Source organism: Heloderma suspectum, chromosome 2 (genome assembly GCF_057233095.1).
Source record: "Heloderma suspectum isolate Gila_16-S chromosome 2, 16-S_ref, whole genome shotgun sequence".
In the NCBI taxonomy this organism is placed as follows: domain Eukaryota; kingdom Metazoa; phylum Chordata; class Lepidosauria; order Squamata; family Helodermatidae; genus Heloderma; species Heloderma suspectum.
In genome coordinates, this window is record NC_139459.1 from 177,777,011 (window position 1) to 177,794,781 (window position 17,771).

Below are 17,771 nucleotides of genomic sequence, written 5' to 3' on the forward strand. Positions count from 1 at the left end.
ATTTAAATAGACATAGATTAAAAGGTCTCTGAGCTGGTGGAGAGTATATTTCCCACACCACTGAGTACTTACAGAGAGTTCCTCACATATCAGAGACTAGACAGAGAAAGAGCTTCTAGTTCAGTGGGAAATGTTTCTAAAAAGACTTGAGCATGTGTGTGTGTGTACGTGTGTATAGCACTGTCAGTTCACCCATAGAGAACCCCTAAAAAGTCAATATATGTTGATTTCACCAATGTAAAAAGGTGGCTCTCGGGCTGACCCAGCTCAGTGATGGTTTAGATTACATAAGTTTACCTAGGGACAGTATTCTATAACATTGCTTAGAAACAGAATCAAAGTTTGTTTTTTTGTTTGAACTTTATTCGTTGTTGTTTTACAACAGGTGGTCTGAAGCAGTACGTGGTCTCTAGAGAAAGGGTCTGTCCTTGCGATTCTGTTCTCACTCATTGGGAAAATGTACTGAGGTGGTTTCCTCTCCCTTCCTTTTATGTCTCTTCAGGGTTCAGGCAGGCAAAGGTTTCTCACACACATAGAAGGCTTGGGAGTTACAGGCCACATCATTCCACTTCCCAGCAACATGGAGCTGGGCACAGTCTTCTCCATTGCCAGAGTCGCTGGGTTCGCCACTGTTCCATTTCCTAAATGAGAAGGGAAAGTGGGATCATTCCTCTTCCACCATAGTGCCCTCTGTCCCCAAGCACAGCCATACAAGTCCCTCTAGATGCCTCTAGGTCTCCCATTGGTGGCTTTGGCGCACTCGCTCACTTATTTAGTACATTTAAATCCCACCTTCCTTCCATCATAGAAGCCAAGGTTGTATATAGCAGGGGTAGGCCTGCTATAGGAGTAGGCAATATGCTGCCCTTCAGATGCTTTGGACTACAACTCCCACCAGCCCCAGCCAGTATGGCCAATAGGCAGGGCTTATGAGAGTTATAGCCTGAAGCGTCTGGAGGGCCATGTTGCCTGCCCCTGGTTTAAAGAGCTCCTACGCAGTCTCCCATCCAGGTACTGACCAGACAGAGACCTGCTTAGCTCCAGCAAAGCTGCTGCTTCATGTGCCTTCAGACCATGCCCTGGCACCTCACCCCACTGCTGCCCCCTCTCTATACAGCCATGCTGTGACTCCATCCCACTCCTGGCAGCTGCTTCCATTTTCTGCATCTTCCCTTCCCTAGAACATCAGCACTGTCCTAAATCACTCTCTGGCTCCCCCCTCTTGCCCCCAACTCCATCTTGATAAACTGCTCCTTAGACTGAGTGCCAGCTAACCCTGGCATAACTCATCTTGAACGGTTGACACCTGCTCTGTCCTTCTCCCACTCCTGCCTCTTCATCCCCTTTGCCATGACGCTCCTTACAGATGAACAGGGCTGGCATCAGAGGTTGGCATTGTTGGGCACTTGCCAAGGCCCGATGCTTGGAAGAGGGTCCACTGGACCAGGGGATGCTGGAGGCTCCAATTTTGGTGGGGCTGTGAATCCATTCTGTTCTGTGAATCCATTCTGGGTTCCAGTCAGAACCAGCCAGAACTCTAAAGAAGCCATCCAAAATTCTGAACTCTAGCCCCAAAATGGGTTCAGCACCTCAGATAGCTCCTTTAGAGTTCTGGCTGGTTCTGACTGAAACCCAGAATGGATTCATTGAAATTGGAGCCTCCAGCCTCCACTGCCATGAACTAGAGATGCCTTTGGTTTGATTCAGCAGGGCTCTTCTTCTGTTCTTAGGCCTCTGGGGGTTGGCAGTGGGCACCTTGTCCAACAGTGTCTACTGCTGGCACTGGCCCTGAGCAGGCCCACTGAGGGAGGGGGCCCCATTGCTCCTTCCTTGAGCAAGGACCCTCTGAAACCTGGAGCTGGCCCTGCTGCCAATGAACAAATGTATGGAATTCAATAGATATGTTCTTTGATCTGAAGACCTCTGGGCAGGGACCATGCCAATTCTGATTTTAACAGCTGCTAGCGCAATATTGATTAAGTTGCACTCTGTGTTAAATGATCCTAGTCCTCATTGTCCCCTAATTCTTTCCAGCTATCTGTCAACATTAGCACAATGCAGTCATTGTCACCAGTAGTAGCTCCCCGGCCTGCCACACATGGCAATTCTTAGAACCCCCAGGCAATTAAATTTGCTTCCCGAGCAGGGTGGCTACTGATGCATTTCCAAAAAAGAGGAATTGTGTCACCAAAAAGAGGACACCAATTTGCATAAAGGTTGCACCTGTGAATATATAGGTATCGATGCACATTTAGAAAGGATTATTATAATTTGAATAGCATACCATTTATCTCACCATACTGTGCAAGGCTGTGACCAAGTGACCTGTCCAGAGTCTGCTGTCCAGAGGTTAACTGTGGATGGGCAACAGTGCTTATGGTTCTTTATCTTTATACTAGAATTGGACCAGACAGCCCTTTAAATAGAGGGCACCTTCAAATAGAGGGTGAGTCTCTGGCAGACCTTCATATAGAGGATTGCCTTCCATAAGTGAGGGCTCCTCCTGGCCACCTGACTATTGTGACAAATTACAGGTTGGTTGTCCATGATCGATCATTTGTATGCTTTGGTTCCTGTTGTGTTCAATAAAACCAATGTCCTTGTTTTGGAAGAGACCTGTGTGTGTGTGTGTGTGTGTGCGTGCGCGCGCACATGCGCTTCTTGGAACAAGTCTGCCTAGACGTGGTACAACCAGCATCAAAAGGTTCCTTAGATGCATGTTTCCCTGAATGTGTGTACCCTTGCTTATGTGTTCAGAGATGACACTTGTTAACACTGTCCAGAAGATAACCATCTGTGTGCAGATGTATCTCACTCCACTCACTTTTCAGACACTGCCCACCCTGAACGCTGCTGCGTGCCACAGAATTGCATGATGAATACAGGGTGGTACGGCATGATATGTATTCAATGCATTTCTTAGCCACCTTCCAAGTCTGCGGTCTTGATCGCCAGGCAGAACGAGAGTGGCAATTTTGCTGTCAGCAAAGAGCTGTGCAGCAATCCCTCAGAAGGGCACAGGATCCCATAGTGTGGGCTGCTCCACTGCTGTAGCACTGAGCACTCGACTTATCATGCCTCATTCTGCCTGCAGTTCCTTCCCTCCCTGCAATTGGCGTTTTCAAGAATACTCTCCTGGTGCCATTACAAAAGACATTGCATTAGAGACTGGATGCCTTGTATTTTGCTCTTGTATTTCTCTTGTCTGAAGGACTATGCAGCACACGTCCTGACTCTGCTGTCTACTGCAGGGGTGCAGAGCTTCAGGCCTGGGGGCCAAATCTAGCCCTCCAGTGTTCCCCGGGTGGGGAACCGGCCCCATCTCCTTTCCCCTGACTGCCAATCATTTGGTGGTTTCCTGGCTTTTCTGAGGGCCCCCCCCCCCATTCTGAAAGGTTGAAAGGCCCCTCCTAAAGCTTAGTTACTGGCAGTACAAGCTTTAACCTACAATATGCTGGTATTTTTGTCCCTACCCCTTTTGCCTTTGGTCCTGCCCCATTTTGCCTCCAGCCCAGCCCACCGCTGAAATGTGGGCCCTGAGAGCTTCTCCAAAATTAAATTGAATTTCAGGCTGAAAGATGTCCTGCACCCCTGGCCTACTGTTACCTTCAAGCCAACTTTAAAGGTCTTCCAAATTCCAGCCCTTATTTCCAACCTTACATTAAAGGTGCTTCAGGCTGTGTGATTGTCTTCCTGTACCATTCCAGGTAGTCAGTGCATTCCACTGCCTTCATGTCTGCTGTCACAGGGTCAAAACAGGCATTACTTTGCTAGGGTCCGAATCTGGGCTGGCTTCCTGCACCTACTCTAGAGTAAAAATTAAAAAAAAGAAAGACGTAGCTGCAAGATACAGATTAAAAGTAATGTCTGTTTTGGTCCATAATAATCTACCCGGGGAGAGTTTTATGACCCCAACCACGATTAAGTGGATGAAGTCAGCTGTTTTAAACTAGTGTGAAATATTTAACATCAAAAGGTGGATTTGACCCAGTTTGAATGGCTTTGGCTGGTGAAAGGCTCTAAACCTGGAAATACATGCCTTTGTGCCAAAGACACAAAGGCGCTTTGTGCTATTCATGTTTATGGCAGAAATAACCTAGTTGAACTGGGGGATGAATTTCTAAGTTTTTTCTTAATTTTCTCAAACTTTACAGTTTGGTTTGAATCATCTTGAATAAATATCTTGATTGATATAATTATAGTCTTCTGCCTTGGGTCATCCTAAACGGGTCTTTTCCAATCTGGTGCCTTGCAGGTGTGTTGGACTATAACACCCACGATCCCCAGCCGTAATGGGCATGCTAGTGATGAATGATGGTAGTTGCCATGCAGCACATCCGGAGGGGAGCCAGTTTGGGGGAGGTTGTTCTTGTGCACAACCCATGATGTTCTATCATTTGCTTTGAAGCAACGGAATGTTTCAAATGTTTTGAACGTGTCGAAGAGTGAGCATAGTGCAAATGGAAAGGCTCCACTATTAACAAAAAGAAGGAGAAAAATGCTTATGGCTTCACACCAGCCCTGAATAATTCCTGTTTGCGGTTCCCCAGCCCTCTTCACATAGGTAACAACATATGTTGCTGTGGTTGCATCTGGAAGAGATGGATTAAATTGGGATGCCTAATAGGCCCTTCAGGGAATTTCCCTTCACTTCCCTGAATGGCAAAACCAGGAGGTTTGTCGACCACCTGGCAGATAAACGGCAGATGTCCTGTGTTTGGCTTGACGGGTCATCACTTTCATAGGCCTCTCTTACTTGAAGCTGGTTCTGTAATCTGTGCCATCGACCCAACTCCACTCCCCTTCGACGTTCACATCACTGAGTCCAATCCAGTAGGACTGACCCCTGGTTTGAGACTGGATGAAGTTCTGCATGCCAAAAAAAGAGGAGTAAACAGTGCGGGGGCTGACTTTGAGTTTTAATGCTACACACACGCACACACACACACTCCAAAACCATATGCATGTTCTTGGCCTGAATTAATCTGGAAGAACTCCTCCTCCCTAGTGATGCCACCAAATTTCGTAATTAGTTGGCTCCTTGGTCAAAACTCCTGCATTCATAATGCTCACCTTTGTAGTGAGACTGAACTGCTTTCTTACCAATTTGTTATTAATTTTGGAATTGTGAGCTTCGGAGCATGTGCAGTCTGCATCTAAACAATGCCATTTCCACACATGCACCGAGTTGGTTGGTTTAACCCTTTTCTTTCTTAAGGAAGTGAGAATGTTACTTTAACCCTTTAGGGACAGGGCTTTTTTTTCCTCTATGGTAAGTAAAAGTGTACTTTAGTGGGTGCTGGTGAGTGGCGCAGGGGTCTGTCTGTGAAAGGAATACTGGGAAAGGAATCCCAGCACGGGGAGGTCTCTATAGCATGATGCAGGCTGGTGCATTTGGCTGGCATGGTGGAGTGCAGGGCTGTGATAGATGTAGCTTGTTGCTTACTTGGACATTGACTAAATTTTCCAGAATAAAATATGTTCTTGGGATGGTGGCAGTCAGTGGCAATGATAACAAACTCATATCGGATGCAGAAACAGTTAAGGTGAGCTGGCAACCCTCTTCCTGAACAATTCCTTTCCGATATGAAAGAGTTAGACTTGATTATCAGGTAGGCCACATGGAAACAACCACTCAGAAAGGGGTATATAATGTGGTGATGTCGTGACAAATTACATGATTCTAAACTACAGTTCCCAAGATGGAGTTCGATATTGTGCATGTGCAAAAGCTCGTATGTTCAGAACTAGATCTCAGATTAAAGCAGAATTCTCAGGATTCTAAACCCAGAGAGCTTTGAGTAATGGGCAACATAGAAATAAAATACATACATACATTCATACATGGATGAATTTGTTACTTTCCAAAGAAATAACGAATTCACCTGGGGTAAGTTTGCTGATTACTACTCCTTCTTCGTTTCATATTCAGAATAACCCACAGATATTAAAAGGGTAATTGACAGTGAAATCCTGTAATTTCTGGTCAGAGAAATAAGCCTAATTGAGTTCCATGAACCTTACTCCCAGATAAGCTCACATAGAATGTACAGACTGTGGGCCAGGATACATTAGTGTGCTGTGAGATATCAATCAACACATAAGGATGCCTGTGAGCCTAGTGCAGAATATGCATCTTCCTGTTTGGTGTAACTCTGCATGATGACTCACTACTCAGGTGGTCCTCCATCCATTCAGCTTCTGCTGTAGGCAGGTAATTCTGCAACAGCTATTCAATCACTCACAGTGTGTAGACACAGCAGAGTGACCTGCCTCCAACGAAGCTCCTCTTTGCATGAGTTGATGCCCTGGGCTTGCCTCCCTCTAATCAGGAGGCCCGTGGAAGAGCAAGTCTGAGTTGCCAGTGCCATCAGTACCACTAACTGACCAGTTGTGAGGCTGAAACATCATCTGCAGGATGTGCTGGGTGCTGTTCCTGGTGTTTCTTAAAAGAAAATCTGACGCATCGGCAGGAAAAACAGAGTCCTCTCTGTAGGGATAGGCGAACCCTCTGGGGTCCAGGGGGGTGTCCACCGTGGGGAAATCCAGGCTGCTTGGGGCCTTGCAGATTTCCCTGGAGTCCTGGTGCATCCACCGGAGTTTGTGGGGCAGCTCTCCATCTTTCCAAAAGGCACGATAGGCTAATGGTGGCTGCCATTAGCCTATCGTGGGGAAATTACGGACATAATTGGTGTATTTTATGCCATTTGCGGCCATGAAGCATTTACTTCTATCTAAATTGAGGCCATTTATGTTGCAATTTAGGTAGAAGTAAGTGCCTTATGGCCGCAAATGGCGTAAAATACACCAATTATGGCCATAATTTCCCCACGATAGGCTAATGGCAGCCACCATTAGCCTATCGCACCTTTTAGAAAGACGGAGAGCTGCCCCACAAACTCCGGTGGAGACGAAATCAGAGGATGCACAGGTAAGGGGTGGGTCGGGTCCGCTACAGATTCCAGAAGTCAGACTCTTGGGGATTCGGCCTCATTTGGGTCTGCAGCAGATTTCTCCTGGATCCGTACCTCCCTGCCATGCTGCTGCTGACAGCTTTGCTTTCTACTGTTACCTACAGCAGGCATGGGGAACCTCTGGCACATACAGCCCACAGAACTTCACTATCCAGTCAGTGGGTCTCTCCCCAGGCCCTATCCTCTCTCCCCCTTTTCCTCCTGCTTTTCCATGCTGCACAGTGAGAGAGGCTCTCCCCATTCTCACTGCTTAGCATGGAGAGTCAGCGAACTGCAGAGGCTGATCACTGCTTTCCAGGGTGGTGTGTGTGTAGGTGGGCATATGGGTTGCATCCAATGTTAGTCTAACTGAAGTCACACCCATTTTCATGGGTCTGCTCTGCGTATGATTCATATTGGACACAACTAGGGATCGCGTGGGTGCCCAGTTGGGTCTGGGAGTCCGATGAACTTCCCCCCACCTGTGCCGGTGAGGCGTGCTTGCCGAGCCTCTGTCCCTGCTCGCCCTCCCGTGCTCATCAAGCCACCCATGCTCATCCAGGGGCTGGAAGGGCCCCCAGCAAAACCAGGTTGGGGGGTGCCTGTACATCCCTAGACAAAATCCCTTGTGTGTGTATAAATAGGTTGATAGTATGCATGTCCTGCCAAAGATGCTTTTTTTGAGCGGGGAGGGACAGGCTGTTAGGGGGATATTACAACATTTCCATGTAATGTTTCATTTTGCTCTGGCATTACACACATGCACACACACATGCACACATCATTCCTGCCTCCTTACTTGTTTGGGCTCATCATGTATGACCACCAGTTGTGAATTCTGTTCCTCACAATGAGCCTTAGCCGTGTGCCAATTCACCATCTGGACACCGAAGTAGTAACATTTGCCGTCAAAGTATTCCCATTCCCTGCTTCTGGATCCACATGGGAACACTAGCAAAGAAGAAAAGGCTTGTTACAAATACTGGGAAGCTGTTTTGTACATTACAACAGAAGGACGTCCTTGAGGGTCTATTGTAGGTTGGTGGCATCTTTGATGTAAAATTCTCTTGAGAGCCCTAGTTGACTGAGGCTCCTGGTCATACGTTGACCACATTCTTATATCTGAAAAGCTGTGGTTGGCTTGCAGTAGAAAGGTAGAATGGCAATTTTGTTGTATTGCAGCCTTCCCCAACCCTTCAGAGGTATTGGACTTCAATTCCCATCAACCCCAGCTAGAGATGTTGGAGACATCTGCAATGGATTCAAATGAGTTTGGATTTCTATAAATCCAATTTGCAGCAGACTGACTTTCCACGAATTGCCTGGAATCGGCTGACTTGTGGACTGGTTTTTAACTTAGGGGGGGGGATTTTCACAAATATGCACTTGCGCCAAGGCACATTAGCACTAATGTGTACTTGTTCTAATGCACATTAATGCACATGGAACAAAATTCCTGTGCATCCCTAAAAAAACCCAGATGCCATCAATGAGGGGATGATGGAATGAAAGACACCTGACATTCTGCGAAACACAGGTGGAATAGATTTAACAAAATCCATACATCCCCAGCCTCAGGCAGCATGGCCAATGGTTAGGAATGCTGAGCTTTATACTCCAAAACATCTGGAGGGCACCAGGTTGGGGAAGGCTGATGTAATGTATGATGAAGGGGTCTCCAGTGAGGATATACCTGAATCTCATAAATGGTGTGGAGAGAATGAATAGGGGAAGAAAGAGTCACTGGATGAGAGAACGTTACACATACGGACATGAGGGAAGCCATACGGAGAGGAGAGGATGCAGCCTTCCTGAATAAGTGGATTTGTTGCTGGAATTTGATTCTCAAGATAGGGACTTGGATCATCTCTCTAGCGAGAGTCTCCCCTGCCCCTTCTTTGTCAGTCCATCAGCTGCTCAGAGCTTCTTGCTATGCTGTCATCCTATATCTGAGATGACAGGAGGCATAACCAGAAGACATGCGGTAATGTTATGGTGCAAGAACACTGCAGTGATGTAGACTCTGGTTTAGCTTGCATACATGGATCTCAAATAGGGATGCTTGAGGATTTTGTTTGGGCTGCATTATTGAATGATCCCAGTGCCGTTGTCCAGAATTAATAAGTGACCTGAGTGCCGTTATCCTTTGGAAGTTGCATTCCCTGAATTTTGTGATGCCATTCTTGGCTCAAAAAAAATGCACCAAAACAAGTATAAGAATGGGTGCTTTAGGATAAGATACATTTAGAAATGTGCGTTCTGTGAGGAAATCCGTTCAAACACAAACATTTAACATATACCTGTTTGTGCAGACTAAAAAAATGATAATCACAGATTAAAGCAGAAACAGGACAAAACAGACTTATGAATGGACACATGCAGAACTGATGCAGACTGCGGATAGACTGATCCATCCAACCCAGGTATGGGACCTGACTCAGAACCTGACCCAGAACCACTATTTCTGTGCTTCTGCAGTCTCACAGGATATGCACATCTGTGAACATGAGGCAAGATGATTTTAAGCTCTACCAGGTCAACTACCTAACCACAGAGATTAGTTCCATTAAACCAGGGGTGGGCAACATGCAGCCCACCAGCCACATCTGTTCCCCCTCCTCTTGTGTGGACCTTACTGCCCCTGCCACCCTGCTGAATTCAGTGACTTGACAACAACAACAACAAAAACAGTGCCTTGCTGCTGAAATTTGGTAGCAAACTGCTATGAAACCTTAGCTAATTTGCCTTTCTAAGGCTCTGTAGTGGTTTACTATTAAATTTTGGCAGCAAATATCAGATTTTTTTTATTTTTTGCTACCGTGCCACTGAATCCAGCAGCAGCAGGAGTAAAATGGGCGGGTGTCCATAGGTTGGAAAGGGTAATCCAGGCCCCCCAAGGTTGACTCCCCCTGCTTTAAATTGAGGTGCTGGGAATCAAGCCTGCCTGGAAGATGGAGCCTCTGATGGGGGACAGTTGCTTTCTAAACACAGGCATGGGCAGACTGCTTGTGGATACTTACTCGCCTTGAAACAGGCCAATCTGGCCCATCCCTGCCCTGGAGAGTGAGCTCTAGGGAGATCCATCTCAAAGTTAGTACTGTTCTCCTCCCCAGACAAATGGGCCAAAAGCCCCAGGACATTTTGGAGAGACACTTACACTCCTTGCTTATCTGAAGCTTTTTATGCAACTTGCTCACTTCTGAAGGAAGCTTCAATTCTGAAATTGTAAAAACAGATACAAACACACACAGACACAATATCAGAGGGTCAGAAGTGACAAAAAGGCCATAGAGAAGTTCAGAGGAGGCCTCCTCTCTCAGTCCATGTTAACTGTCCCCAGAACAACCCACAGTCTGGCAGGCCTGGAACCAGGTTTGTAAGCACCAGTGCTGTTTAGGGTTCCATATCCTTGATAAGTTCTCAAACCTTCCTCGAGTCAGGGTATGTTGAATCTGTTTCAGCCCAAGGGTTGAATTTCATTTCGGAGAAGCTCTTAGGGACTGCATTCCAGGGGTGGGTAGGGATGAAGGCACAAGGGGCAGTGCCAGAATGGCGGCATATTTTAGCTTAAAGCTGTTACTGCCATAAACTTAGTATGGGGAACATAATTGCCCCAAAGCCAGGAAATCACCAAATAATAATTGATGGTTGTTGGAAAGGGGTTGAGGACAGGGAAAGGGTGTGTGGCCATTTGGGGAACCATGGAAGGATGGATTGGGACTCTGAGGGGGACAGATTTGGCCCATAGGCCTGACGTTCTTCACCCCTGCTCTAGTCAGTGGAGCTGGACATAAAAATGCACGAACATTCATGTGGCACTTTAAAACATCCTTAATTTCATTTTCAATATATATTTAGATTCTAGATCAGGCATGCATGGGGACCTTTGGTCCTTCACATGTTGCTGAACTACAATTGCCATCATCCCTTACTACTGGCTGGAGTTGGAGTCCAACAACATCTGAAGGGCCACACGTCCCTCCCCACCTGTTTTAGATGGATACAGTAACTCTGAGATCCTGCATTGAATGATTTTGGCAGGCAGGTTAGAGTACACCTTTGCTCACATCATGCAACTGCTTCCAGGGGCATGGGTCACCTTCCCCCAGTGTCTGGTTCTGTTGGGTTTGTTGCCGGAACTACTCAATGTGTGGTTTGCTTTGCTCAGAGATGCACGTTTCTTGTCCAACCTGAATTCTCTCTCATTGCCGGAATAAACCCTGACAATCTTCATAAGAGCTGTGTGCTCAGCCTGGTTTTGGAGGCCCCTCGTGTAGCCAAGGTGAATGAAATGTCTTTGAGTGAAATGTTCCATAGGTGTTGTTGCTTTAGTCCATTAAAATGCCTTTTAGAAATGCCTTTTCAGCACATGTCTACGCCAGGCAGGAACACAGGAAGCTGCCTTATATCAAGCTAGACCATTAGTCCATCCAGCTCAGTATTGTCCATGTAGACTGTGGCAGTTGCTCTTCAGGAGTTTTCCTCGCCCTACCTGGACTTGTCAGGGATTAAACATGGGACCTCCTGCATATACAACATGTCCTGTATCACTGGGCTACAGGCATCCCTCAGATACTGTCATGTTCTTTAATGTAATGCCACCCTTCATCCTGTGTGAGATGATGTTGAGGGAACCTTTACTCAGTGGTAGAGCACATGCATGCGACCCATTTTTTTTTAACTGGATGGCCCTGTGTGGCCTGGCTCAGTATAAGGCAGATGTTCTTTCCTGAGCACTTGACACCATGTGTGGCTAGCTCTGGTGGAAATGAATTTGGGTCCCGGCTGGTGATGATTGACAATTCCAAGATTTTTGGCAGTCCCTAGGTAGCTTTCAAATGTGAGAATGTGAGTGAAAAGCACCCCCTCCCTTATTTTGTCTTGAGTGAAGCATTTCAGATGGCAGAGTAATGTAATTACCCATGGACAGCACAATTCCAAACAATACGAAGATCAGCAGGTAAGAGACTGCCAGCAGCAGATACACCAGGAAAGAGGACTTCCATTTCCACTGGGGTATGTGTCTGTCTTTCAAAAGAGAGAAAAAGAGAAGGTAGAATCTTGCACTGAAAACCAATGTACAAAGCAAAGCCAATGCATGGATAGTGCTTAATATCACCTTATGGTAGCTGCTACTATGTAAGGAGCAGGTAGAGCAGCATTTGCAGCTGGGAATTTTTTCCTTGCCAATATGGAAATATGATGCAGTCATGTAGGTAGCAGACCTGTATGAGCAGCACTATTTACACACAACCCGTACTTCTAGCTTCCATTCAAACACCACCATATGTGGGGCACTGAAGTCACCAAAATTCATACCTCGTGGCTCAGAAATACAGCACATGGGAGATTGCAACGCTCATCTTCAGTACAAGGTGATCATTATGACCTCGTCATTTTTCTCTAGTTCAGAATTTTAATTTAAGTCAGAGAAGGAGTTATACTCCTTCCCACAGATTAATAAAAATGTAGAGGATACTGTTAAATTTTGTGAAATGTCAAAAATAGCAGGACTTATAGGAGGTAGCCAATGACCTTGGAGAAAGAAATCTTGGCATCAGGGTTACCAGAGTTTGCCATACTCAACGCTACGGCAGCAAATGTCATAATAAAAAATGAAATCCATTTTTTGCAAGACAAGTTGTATCTTCTAATGTGATCAGTTGTAATGAATCACAAGTTAGATGTACCAAGTATAAGAACTTTTCATTGGAATACGGATTTCAACATTTCCAGTTAAGAATATCCTCAATACAAAAGGATTAGCGGAAAATGGATGGGGAGAGCAGTCCTATGGCCCCTAGACAGCATCCGGGAGAGGGGGCATAGGATAATTCGGATTCCTACATCCAAGGTCAGACCCCGCCCCCTCCTCTGTCCCAGCTGACATGGAGAGAACTCCACCAGCTGCCTCTCTGAGTCACAAAGGCGACCTTGGAGAGAGGGAAAGGGGGTGTGCCGGTGGGCAGGGAGGGGAGGAGAAGCTTATTCTGTATCCCCAGGCCTCCCCAACCTCCTCCCCTCCCCTCCCCTCCCCAATGCCTCAGTTAGATGGCCGAAAAAGCCCATCTAGTGAAAATACACAGCAGGAGGAGCATGGAGGTGAAGATCATCTGCACTGTGCCTCCCGCTCTGCTTTGGACGTCCATAAGCCTATGAGTTCAGAGGCTTTATGGCCATCCCCATAGGACTGCACCCTTATAACCATTTTAAAAACTGCTTTATAAAAGCATAGGATTCACAACTTGATCTGTATTTGGCACTGTTCCATTGCAGAGCTACACCATTAGAAGGGAGATGGTTATCTGAAGAGTTGTTATTGAGGAGGAAGACCAACGAGTTTGAAAATAAAATCAGTCAGTGAGATAAAATGTAACAGAAATAAGATAGAAAATGAAGTAAATAGGAGGAGTTCTACGATAGGGGGTCTTACAACCTACCACCATTAAAGGAAAATGATAAGGCGAGGCTGTACAATGGAAAATATTAGGGGTCCTGGTATTGTAATGATACCAAGATCGTATGAGAAAATGGAGAATGGTCAGATATACAGAATAAACAGGAAATATGTTCAGTAGCTACCTACAGAAAAGTGGTGTATGTGTGTGTGTATGGGGCGGGGGAATCATCAAAAAGAGTTTTGGGATTGTTTAGCTTGGAAAAAAGGAGGGTAATGGGAGACATGATAGAGGTCTGATTCACTACCACAGGATGTAGTGTTGGCCACCAATTTGGATGGCTTTGAAAGGGGGTTAGACAAATTCCTGGAGGAAAAGGCTATCAGTGGCTACTAGTCTTGATGGCTATGTGCTACCTCCAGTATCAAAGGCAGTATGCCTATGTAGACCAGTTGTTGGGGAACATGGGCAGGAGGGTGCTGTTGCATTCATGTCTTGCTTGTGGGTCTCCTGTTGAGAACTGGTTCGCCACTGTGTGAACAGAAAGCTGGACTAGATGTACCCTTGGTCTGATGCAGCATGGCTCTTCTTATGTTCTTATGTTTTTAATGCTCCTGTTCATGGCCAGTTGGCAGGAGGCCTCTCCACTTCTAGGATACTCCATTCCATTTTCCATTCCCTCCCAACAATCATACAGCATTCCATGGGCACTAGGCATGCACAGATGGTATTTGGATGTGGTTTTTTTTTCTAAATTTGTTTGGACTTCTGCAGACTTTGAGGGCCCACCCCAAGCCTGTTGACATTTTGCCCTTGTAGGGGGGGTATGGTGCCATTTTAGTTACATACAACATACATACATACGACAACACTCACAGCTTGAACAATGGAAACAGAGGGAATGGTGTTCAGCCTGTAAATAAAACCTTTCTTTGAGCTTTTCTACACAAGGCTGTTAATTGCTGTATTTACTTTCATTTTTGTCACATGATTGAGATCCAGGCTCTACACAAAGAGCTTTGCCTTTTTTGCTTTTCCTCAACATAGCCTCTAGATGGCACTGTGCTATAGCAGAATATCACAATGACACAAGGAGGAAAATACCTTTTCCTTTGCTTTCAGAAATAATCCCCCTACTTCCCCACTCTAAAGAAACCCTGGAAAGTGCTCTTAAAAAACAGAAGTGAAACTCGAGGATCATGACGACGTCTAAAGAACCTGTAAACAACCATGAGTAAGGAATTACAAGTGCACAATAAATGCATCATGTAGAAAAGCTCTTTATGAAGTGCCAGTTTTCACAAAATTACTGGTTGGACCAGGGACCATCATACCAGGGACAGTGGAGTCAGGGCTGGTGATAGGATTCACAAACCCCCAAAGATAAGTGAATTAATGAGTCTGGACCCTGGAGACAAGAGGCCTGGAGTACATAGATGAAATGACCCTTTATTCCAGCAGTCTATCAGCCCAATCCTGTGCATGGCTACTCAGAAGTAAGTCCTATTCAGCTCAATGGGGCTTACTCCCAGTTAAGTGGGTATCAGATTGCACTGTTAAAGGCATTTGCCATTTGTGTATCACTTGGTTCATCCCACTGGTCCATCAATCATTCCCTCCTTATGTGGGCCAGACCAAGGCTTGTCACAAGCCATGAGCAGATGCTGCCACACAGTTTTGCTTCCGCCCAAAAGAGGAAATAATAAATCACCAAAAAAGAGGACACAACATGGCACAGAATTGAATATGCTAATATATATGTATAAATGCAAATATGGAAATAGTTACTATAATTTAAATAAAAAATACAATACAACTGACCAAAGCGAAGAAGACTGGCTATGTAACCTGCATGCCTGCTCACTCGGCTGTCCAGGAGCTCACCGTTGATGTGGAACTTCAAGTCCCCTTCCCTGCTCTCCCTTCTGATGGTTTTCTCTCTGCAAACTCAACTTGGACCGGTCAGCCCTTCAAACAGAGGATACTTTCCAATAGACAACTGTCCTCTGTAAGTTAGGACATATGGCCACCCTATCCCCAACAACTGTTCTACTATTTCCCATTGCACTATTTCCCAGCTATTTAGAACAACTGAGAGCTGAATGGCACATTGTGTTAAGTGCATTATTGCATTTAACATGCCTGACTTCTTAACCAATAGTATCCACCCCAGGTGCGGTAGAGTGGGTGGATCTGGATCAGGACCACAGGAAGGGTTGCTTAACCCTTTCCTCCCCCACTCTAGTCCTGGGGTGCTTCCATATGAGGCATTTATGGCACCATCCAGTGGAGGCTGGTGGCTCTGATTTCAGTGGGGCTGTGATTACATTCTGGGTTTCAGGAGGGGGTCAAGGGAGAAAGCAGAGAATGGTCAGATATACAGAATAAGCAGGGAATATGCTAAATAACTATATATAGAAAAGAGGTGTGTGTGTGTGTGTGTGTGTGTGTGTGTAGGGGGGGCATGGGGGAATCATCAGCAAGAATTTCAGTAGTATGGAATGGTCCTGTTCATGGTCAGTTGGCTGGACCCTCTCCACTTCCAGGATACGCCATGTTATTTTCCATCAAGATGTTGACATCACTCATTCATACCCCTCCCATGTTTTCCTACCACTTCTTTCACCTTTTTTCTTAAGAAAAAAAAGATAGAATGGCTGCACAATGCCTTCTGATGAGTGGTGCTCAGACCCCTCCATCTAGAGGCAACTCCAATGAAAATCAACCCTCCTCCCCCAGCTGCAGTTTGCCTCAGGAGCAAAACTCCCACCCATTCAGTTTCAAGAATACTACAGGATCTACTGTTCCTTGAATATTCATCAGTGTTTTTTTTCCTATGGCTGAAGACAGATACAATATAAAAAGTGATCAGACAGGAATCCTGTAAGTCACAGGGTGAACCTGGCTTCCTCCCAGCTCTCCAATGTAAATACAAGTGAATCATTTAGTGTTTCAGAAGCTCTTTCTCTCTCTCTTTTTAAAAGGGCCACATGAAACAGCCATCTGTTTTATCTGTTCATTTGTCACCATATTAATTTAAAACACCTTTCTTTTTTTTTCTTTTTTTAAAAAACGGAACATTATTAAATATCTAAAACTGCCCGACAGTGGGGAGAGTTCTTGGTAATATCATACTGGAACAGCCAATCAGCAACATGCACAGCCAGCTTTTGCTTCCAGCTTGCAGAACTAAAGAGCTCAGTCCTGGAGGGAAAAGGTATCTTTGGACTGAATGCGGAGCAGCCCCTCTGTTTTAAAACATTACGTTTGTCTTCTCTCTAAGACCCAGTTGCAGTCAGTTTACCTTACCTATTAATTAATCAATTTACCTTACCTATTGCTCTTGGTGCCGTGGCTGTTCTGGTCTCTGCCGGATGGTTCATGTCTTGCTGCTCCTTGCAAGCGCCAACTAGAAACGTGATGCGCTTGTGTTTGCTTTGCTCCGCTTGATGGGTTTATAATACGACGGACAAATTGAGGAACTTAAGGAAAATAACATGTGAGCTCGTATTCTCCAGCTGTTTCTTAGAAAGGCATGAGGAAATCCAACTAAGTCACCCCCCTCACACGCGCGCGCGCACACACGCACACACACGCACATGGGGGGGTGGGGGAGAGAGAGAAAGGCTTCAGTGATTAACTTCCCCTTTGAAGGAACTCTTTACACTTTTAGAATGGCACCTTAAGAAAATGGTCCCCTTCAGGAAATCCAGGATGCCTGCAAAGCATGTACTGTACCACTGAGCTACAGGTGCTCCCCATGGAGAGTTGGTGGGAGCTCTTTGGGGATGTGGGAAGCTGGTAGGGAGCAGGAGAAGGTAGGTAGAGATGCTAACAGAGGAGAACTTCTGTAGCACGCTCCCCAACTTGGTGCCCTCTTGCTGAGCTGGACTACAACTGCCCTAATCCCTGGAAAGCTGCTGGTTGGAGATGATAGGAGTTGCCGTCTGGCTGAACTGGAGGGCACTGGGTTGGGGGAGGCTGTTGTACAGGACAGGTTTTATCCTAGGTGTTTTTTTCTCTCTCTCCATTGCGCTTATTGCCATACTAGAATATCACCGCCCATTCTGCATTGCTTCCCTGCCTTAAAATTAATCCCTCAAATGTAAACTAGTAGCTGTGCCATCTGTGTAGATTCATTTCCCAAATGTCTGATAGTCAAGACATAATTTTGTTATTCTGAAATTAAACTGGAGGTCCACTTCATTCTTACACGTCAAAAGATTTATGCTGAGGGTCAAACTAGATCAGGGGTAGCAACCTGCTGCCCTCCAGATGTCTTGGACTACAACTCCCAGAATCCCTTACTACTGGCCATGGTGGCTAGGGGTTATGGGAGTTGTAGTCCAAAACAGCCGGAGGGCACCAAGTTTCCTACTCCTGAATTAGAGAAGATGCTATCCATGTTGTGAAGGTTTGA

The 17,771-nt window shown here is 45.8% G+C and overlaps 1 protein-coding gene across 1 annotated transcript; it reads right to left on the reverse strand.

Moving 5' to 3' along the window:
* Window positions 1–356: 356 nt before the first annotated feature.
* Window positions 357–16,876, reverse strand: LOC146353443 (hepatic lectin-like). Its single transcript, XM_084832258.1, has 6 exons — window positions 16,686–16,876; window positions 11,874–11,981; window positions 10,111–10,170; window positions 7,753–7,904; window positions 4,757–4,869; window positions 357–641 (listed from the first exon to the last, which is right to left on the reverse strand). Exons 1-6 carry the CDS (start codon window positions 16,732–16,734, stop codon window positions 506–508), a joined length of 618 nt encoding a protein of 205 aa, XP_084688384.1. The 5' UTR covers window positions 16,735–16,876; the 3' UTR covers window positions 357–505.
* Window positions 16,877–17,771: the final 895 nt, after the last annotated feature.

What these genes read in the sequence shown, in the direction of transcription:
- LOC146353443 (XM_084832258.1), bottom strand. Translation starts at nt 16,734, where the DNA reads ATGAACCATCCGGCAGAGACCAGAACAGCCACGGCACCAAGAGCAATA. An exon ending in CACGGCACCAAGAGCAATAG is followed by an intron (nt 11,982 to 16,685) that starts GTAAGGTAAATT and finishes CTCTTTTGAAAG; the next exon opens with ACAGACACATACCCCAGTGG. An exon ending in GATTACAGAACCAGCTTCAA is followed by an intron (nt 642 to 4,756) that starts GTAAGAGAGGCC and finishes CTTCTCATTTAG; the next exon opens with GAAATGGAACAGTGGCGAAC.